This window comes from Suncus etruscus, chromosome X (genome assembly GCF_024139225.1).
Source record: "Suncus etruscus isolate mSunEtr1 chromosome X, mSunEtr1.pri.cur, whole genome shotgun sequence".
NCBI lineage: Eukaryota > Metazoa > Chordata > Mammalia > Eulipotyphla > Soricidae > Suncus > Suncus etruscus.
Genome location: NC_064868.1, coordinates 91287306 through 91294186, shown reverse-complemented (window position 1 = coordinate 91294186; position 6881 = coordinate 91287306). Strand labels below are relative to the sequence as shown.

Genomic DNA, 6881 nt, shown 5'->3' with positions numbered 1-6881 from the left:
ACCTGGGTCCAATCCTGGTATCATATAAGGTTCCGAGTCCTGCTAGGAGTGATCCCCGAGCAAAGAGCAAAAGCAGGTGTGGCTCAAAAGTCCAAACAAGGGCCCAGAGAGATAGCACAGCGGTGTTTGCCTTGCAAGCAGCCGATCCAGGACCAAAGGTGGTTGGTTCAAATCCCGGTGTCCCATATGGTCCCCCGTGCCTGCCAGGAGCTATTTCTGAGCCAGGAGTAACCCCTGAGCACCGCCGGGTGTGGCCCAAAAACCAAAAAAAAAAAAAAAAAGTCCAAACAAAAAAAGAAAATGGGTTCAGTGATTCAAAAGTGCCAAGGCTGCCCCCAAAAGCAGCATTCCAGAATCTTCCCAGAGCTGCTTTCTCTGATGTTGTGGCTTGTCATAATGCTCAAGTGCTATCACTTCAGCCAACAGCCCCCCAGGTCTATCGCCAAGCAGGTAATATATAAAACACCCCAACCTTCCAAGTGGTTGTCACCACTTATTACTGTGGTCACCACCTCTGGCCTCAATCTAGACAAAATCCTGCACTACCAATGCGAAGGACCCCTGAAAGTATCCTTGCTGTGCTGAATGAGCTTCTAGAACATTCTACTCTCCATCAATGCCATCAGGCATTAGCAAATGTCCTACAGGCCTGCCCTGTGGGCACTAAAAAGTGGAGCCGACAACAGGAGCCCAGCACTTTGTCTGGTTCCTTGAAGTTGAAAGAGAACAGCTGCTCCCTGATGTGTGCTACGGAAGGGGGGCCCTCAAGAGGGGGAACAGCAACCAAAAGTTAATTGGGAAACAAAGTGATAGTCTGCTACATGATGCAGTGGTCCTCAAACTATGGCCTGCGGGGCCACATATTGTATTTGTATCTCTTTTGTTTCTTCATTGCAAAATAAGATATATGCAGTGTGCATAACAATTCTTCCTAAGTTTTGTTTTTACTATAGTCAGACCCTCCAATGGTCTGAGGGACAGTGAACTGGCCCCCTGTTTAAAAAATTTGAGGACCCCTGGGCCTAGAGGAACAAAAGATGCCTGGTACTGCTCGACTAGAAGTAGCTTGATGGGAGTTGGGTTTTAGGTGACTGAGGGAACTGAGGCAAAGAACCTCCTGATAGTCATCCTGGATTGGAACCGCTCCCCAACTCTGTAGAATATCTGAGAACCTTGGGGAGTTGCCCCTCCCCCCTTGGTGAGGTTAACAGGCTATCCCCAGCCCAAATTCAAAAAGCACAAACCTTCTGCCAACACCCCTAAAGCCTCAACAGTTAAGTCAGCCTAGATGTGGATACACCCCCCCCCCAATACCACTGAAACCTGCTCCACCAGTCCCTCAACTTCATCATCACAGCTACTTTTCAGCCATCTTCAGCACAAGCCACCCGGACAGCACTTCCTGTAGTGGCTCCACTGGGGCGAGCAGTTACTATGCACCTAAAAGATTTTGGGGTGGGGGGTGGCTTGATATTCCCGAGACTGTTGAAGATCAGAAAAGGACTCAATTTACAGAGAACGGTTTGAAAAACGTAATACTGTTTATTTAACTTCAAAAACATCTCCGCATTCTAAACACACAAAAAATAACAGAATGTTGTAAATTGTTTAGTACAGAAGGTTCTGAACTCTCATTGGTGCAGTAGTCTCAGCTCTGCTGACAATAAGGAGTTCCACAGATGGTTGTAGAATAAGGTTGATAACTACCCCACAGAACAAAGAAAACTCCCAACACTTCTCATGCCAGCTGACCCCCCTTTTTTTTCCACAGCTAAGAATGGCAGCAGAACGCTAGGTCACTATATACACAACCAGACAGCGGGCTGCTCCAAGGATGCCCTCCAAGGGCCCAGGGGTCCAGCCTGCAGTTTCACCCTGAGCTACCTCCCTGACAAGGCATTGTCCCACTGCCCCCACACCGCAAAGCAGCAAGTTGGTCTCCGCTTTTTGCTTTTTTACTTTTTTTTTTACAAACTATAGATATGTACAGATGAGAACTCAAGATTTCTACCCAAGAACCATACAGTTAACACCACCGTAATAAAGAAAATGCCAAAGAACAGAGAACACCTTTAAATGCCTTGTCATACCAACAGCAAAGTGCACAGTGAGAACACGAGCCTTTTCTTTTGAAAAATGTTGGGAACTATGTACAGCTTTGATACAGTTTCAGGGTGCTCTGGACTCCCCTGGCCACATCATGTAAACCACTGACAATTCCTAGAGCACTTCTGAGACTACAATGTGATCATGACGGAGTGATGAAATCTAAGGAGAGCAACAGTTGGCTACGGTGGTCCCTACACTAAGGTATTCACAAGGAGACGGGGTGATGGTTTATTCGTCATCTTCCTCCTCCTCCTCCTCCTCGTCTTCCTCTTCCTCCTCCTCCTCCTCTTCTTCTTCCACCTTTTTCCTGGGAACTTTTGCAGGGCCCTTGGCACCATCAAACTTCCCTTTTGACTTATAGTCGGCGACATCCTGAAAGAAAAGTGGGGAACACAGCAGTAAGCAGGGGACATTCTCGGGAGGGCAGTGAATGACAAGGCTGAGACACCCCATTTCTTAAGAAGCAGAAAGTCATGGAAACTCAGGAATAAGTGAACAAGTAGCCTAAAGCAAAATCTCAATCCTGGTCCTGGCACTCCCCCAATATTCACAGCCTGACCCCCCCTTCCCCCAAGACAATCTTGTCTAGGTCTAGGGGCGGATGTGGCAGTAGAGGGACCCCAGCCGAGCCCTACTCACCTTCTCGTACTTCTCCTTCAGCTTGGCCGCCTTGTTGTTGTAGGGCTGCTTTTCGCTGTCACTCAGGTTGTTCCACATCTCCCCCAGCTTCTTGGCCACATCCCCAATGGAGATGCCAGGGTTTGTGGACTTGATTTTGGGGCGAAACTCAGAACAGAACAGGAAGAATCCAGACCTGGGAGAAAGAAAGCAAGCAACACTGCGCACCCCCACCCCCAACCTCCCACAGATGGAGCAGCCCTGGCTCCTCCAAAGACACAAAAACTGGGTGCCCGCCCCTTTTTCCTCCAGCACTGAGTACAACTCATTAAAAACAAACACAATGTTGCCAACTCACTGGGGATTGCAGCAGTAGAACTGCCCTGAAGGCTTGAGAAGCACCTGCAGAACATCTAAGAGACCCTTGGGGAACTGTCCCTCCCCCGCCTTAGTGAGGTAAACAAGGCTACCCCCAGCCCAAATTCAAAAAGCACAAACCCTTGAACAACCTATGGAGGCTCCCTCCCCCGCATTAGTGAGGTAAACAAGGCTACCCCCAGCCCAAATTCGAAAAGCACAAACCCTTGAACAACCTATGGAGGCTCCCTCCCCCGCCTTAGTGAGGTAAACAAGGCTACCCCCAGCCCAAATTCAAAAAGCACAAACCCTTGAACAACCTATCAGAGAGCACAAAGCCCTGGAGGCCCCCTCCCCCACAGGCTCCTTCCAGAAATTCCCAAGGCACCAATGGTTCTGCATATTCCACACCCCAGGGGCTCTTCTTGCCCCTCCCCCAGCACTCACGGTGGTCTTTTGGGAGCATTTGGGTCCTTCTTTTTCTTGCCACCCTTGGCAGGCCCATAATCCTTCATCTCACGGTCGTAGCGAACTTTGTCGGCCTTGGCCATCTCGTCAAACTTGGACTTCTCCTTCCCAGACATGCTCTGCAAAAACAGGGCCCGTTCAGTCCCACCCCACCAGTTGGACCTAAGCAAGCAGGGGGCGGGCGGGCGGGCGGGCAGGCAGACCAGGGCGGAAGATGCTACCAGCTCACAGACCAAAGGACCACAGGCTTGAAAATAAGCTGTGTGAGGGCCCGGAGAGATAGCACAGCGGCGTTTGCCTTGCAAGCAGCCGATCCAGGACCAAAGGTGGTTGGTTCGAATCCCGGTGTCCCATATGGTCCCCCGTGCCTGCCAGGAGCTATTTCTGAGCAGACAGCCAGGAGTAACCCCTGAGCACCGCCGGGTGTGACCCAAAAACCAAAAAAAGAAAAACAAAAAAAAAAAAAAAACAAAAAAAAAAGTTGTGTGAGAAATGGAGACCAAACCAGACTTCAGCCCCTACCCAGGGAACCTTGGAACTGCTTGAAGGAGCTCCCACAACATTTACTCACCTTCCATCTCTCGGAGCACCTTTTGGAGAACTCGGCAAAATTGACAGGAACTTCAGGGTTTTTCTTCTTATGCTCTTCTCGGCAGGTCTGCACAAAGAAGGCATATGCAGACATCTTCCCCTTTGGCTTCTTCGGGTCACCTTTACCCATCTTGACTGTAAGGAGAGAGGGTGTTAGAGAGAGACGGAGAGACTGTGTAGAGAGCCAGGAGTGAAGTTCCAAGCCTGAGTGGGGGCAGAGTTAAATGAAACACACAGGGCCCCTCCCACACCAACAAGCACATCCCCTTTTTCCCCAAAGGTCTGATGCCACTGGCTGCCAAAGCCCGAATGTGGGCGGGACAGATCGACAACACTGTCGCGTGTCATTTAACTTTTGACCAGCATGAAGCGCCAGTTACTGCTCAAGTTCTGCAAATGGAACTGATCTAAGTGGGGTGGCTGGGCGCCCCAATTCGACTTAGAATTAGCATTTAGGGGCAGGGGGAGCTAAGAAGCACCACGAGGTAGGGAAGGGCGTGAGTAGGACACGTCTGTGGGAGAGGCAGGGGAACCACTTTAGGGCTCACTATCCCGTTGAACCCATATTCCTTCCGTGCACAAAATAATGCCTGGCCGCTGCTAAGCAGCAAAGCGCCGCGGAAAATCGAGGACCAGGGCAATCGCGCTATTGTTGACGCGTGTGGGCTTGGAGAAATGGCTTTAAAAACAAGGGAGCGAGAGCCAGAGAGGGTGATTTGCCAAGTGAGCTGCCAGCAGGGCTACTGTGGCTGGCAAATCGGTCGTTACTGGACCGGCGCGGGGACACCCAAAGGGCGAGGCGAGCCCGGCTGGGGCGGCAAGCAGGAAGGTGCGTGTCCAGCCCGCAAAAGACTTTTCTGCAAAGTTTCCCACGAAAAAGCCGCGGCTGCGACAGGTCGCGGGCCCCGTCGCACCCCCCCCCCCAGCTTCCCGCCATCTTTTCCTTTTCTCCCACCCAAGGTCATCGCCGAAGCTGATCGACTCCCCCCGAGGACGGGCGGCGCGGGGGGCTGCGGGCGGAGGGGCTCGGCAGGCGCGGGGCGGGGGTGGGGGAGCGGCCGCGAGGCACCCCGAGCTCAGGGCGGCCCCAGCCGAGCCCGGCCCCCGCGGAGGGCTTCCCCCGGGCGCCCGGTCCTGCGCGCGGCCGTGCCTGCGCCCCGATCCCAACAAAGTGGCCCCGAAAAGAGGCCGCGGGGGGCGCCCGCGTCGCCCCCGAGCCTGCTAGCCCCGCTCGCTAAAATGGCTGATCCGCGCGCCGCGGCGAACAAAGCGGTCCGGGCCCCGCCGCCGCCGCCGTCGCCGCCGCCCCGCCCCAGCCGGGGGGCGCGGGACTGCGGCGGCCGCGGGGGCCCCCCGGGCCGGACCCCCCAGCGGCGGCGCGGGCCGCCTTCGTCGGGCTAACAAAGGCGCCCGCGCAGCCATGACGCGCCCGGAGGAGCCCAGGCCCCAGCGGCCCCGCCGCCCGGTGCCCGCCGAGCCCGGCCCGCGCCGGCCATGTTAGCCGCGGTGGCGGTGGCGGCAAGGAGGGGGTCCGGGGCGCAGCGGCGACCCACTCCCCAAATCCCCGGGCCCGCCGGGACGCCCCCGCGCCGGCCTGGGGACTGACTGCGGCGAAGTTTGCCCGCGCCGCAACCACGCTCGCCCGCGCGTCCGTCCCGGGCCGCCGCCGCCGCCCGCGGGGGGCTCCGGGGAACCGCGATGGCTGCGGGGGCGCCCGCCTCGGCCGCCCCCGCTGGGGAAAAGTTGCCGCACCTGCCCCACGGCTCCCCGGCGCGCGGCGGGGCGACCGGGCGAAGGGCACGGAGCGGCGCGGCAAGCCCGCGGGGACGGGGGCGGGCAAGGCGGCCGCGGCGGGGCGCGCGCCCCGGAAAGTTGAGCAGCCGCCGCGGCGCCCAGCCGGGCCGAGCCCACGTACCTGTATTGTTCGCTCGTCTGGGCAGCGCAGGGCACGACGCGCCGCTCGCAGCTCCCCAGCCTCGCGCTAGCTGCCTCCACGAGAGCCGCCTGATTGGCCAGCGGGCTCGGCCGTTTAAAACAGCCTCCTCGCCTGCCCATTGGCTGCGGCCCTCATGCATATTAAGCAGCCGCGGCCGCCCATTGGGTGCGGCCGCTGGGCTCATTCATTCAAAACCCAACAACAACCCGCCGGCCCGCGTCTGGACCTCGCCGACTCGGAGCTTCGGCCTGGTTGCTATTTTCTCCGCGATCCTAGCTGGGTCAGGGGGCTCGCCCAGGGACTCACTTAGTGGTGCGGGAGCCCTGCTTTTCCTTGCAGCCAGGGCTCTGGCTTGGGAAGAAATGGAGGTCGAGGCGGGCTGAGTTGCCCTGGGCCCCCTCTGACTTGCGGCTAGGGCACCGCACGCACACACACACACACACACACCCCAGCCTGTCCCGACCTCTGATCCCCCTAAGCAGCTCCCCAGCCATGGGAACCCTCCCCAGACTGACCTTGGAAGGCCGATCCTCGGCCTCTTTGACCCAGACCCCTCGCGCCTCAGGGGCCAAAGCCAGCGCACTTAGCTAATGGTTTTGAGCTGTTCAGGCGCTGGAAAATCTTTTGGGGGTTCGCTCCGGACCCCGCGCAAAAGGAATGTGATCCCGCAACTAGCTCTTTCCAACAGTTGCCCACAGTCTATTTGCGTCGGCAAGTGCGGAAACAGCGGATTAGATGCGGAAAGCCGAGTTTAGCACCAGTCTTGAAAGCGTGAGAAATTCTAGTTGGTTCCAGGAGCCCC

General features: G+C 56.6%; 1 protein-coding gene across 1 annotated transcript; it reads right to left on the bottom strand.

Moving 5' to 3' along the window:
- Positions 1 to 1522: 1522 nt before the first annotated feature.
- HMGB3 (high mobility group box 3) lies at positions 1523 to 6133 on the bottom strand. The gene is made up of 5 exons (XM_049767532.1): positions 6059 to 6133; positions 4124 to 4278; positions 3532 to 3671; positions 2749 to 2923; positions 1523 to 2481 (listed from the first exon to the last, which is right to left on the bottom strand). Exons 2-5 carry the CDS (start codon positions 4271 to 4273, stop codon positions 2338 to 2340), a joined length of 609 nt encoding a protein of 202 aa, XP_049623489.1. The 5' UTR covers positions 4274 to 4278; positions 6059 to 6133; the 3' UTR covers positions 1523 to 2337.
- Between the last annotated feature and the right edge of the window lie 748 nt (positions 6134 to 6881).

Bases quoted from the DNA above. Each gene is read 5' to 3' on its own strand.
- HMGB3 (XM_049767532.1), bottom strand. From the start codon at position 4,273: ATGGGTAAAGGTGACCCGAAGAAGCCAAAGGGGAAGATGTCTGCATAT. The intron at 2,924-3,531 runs GTGAGTGCTGGG...TCTTTCTCCCAG, and splicing joins AATGCTCCCAAAAGACCACC to GTCTGGATTCTTCCTGTTCT. The intron at 2,482-2,748 runs GTGAGTAGGGCT...CTTTTCTTTCAG, and splicing joins TGAAGGAGAAGTACGAGAAG to GATGTCGCCGACTATAAGTC.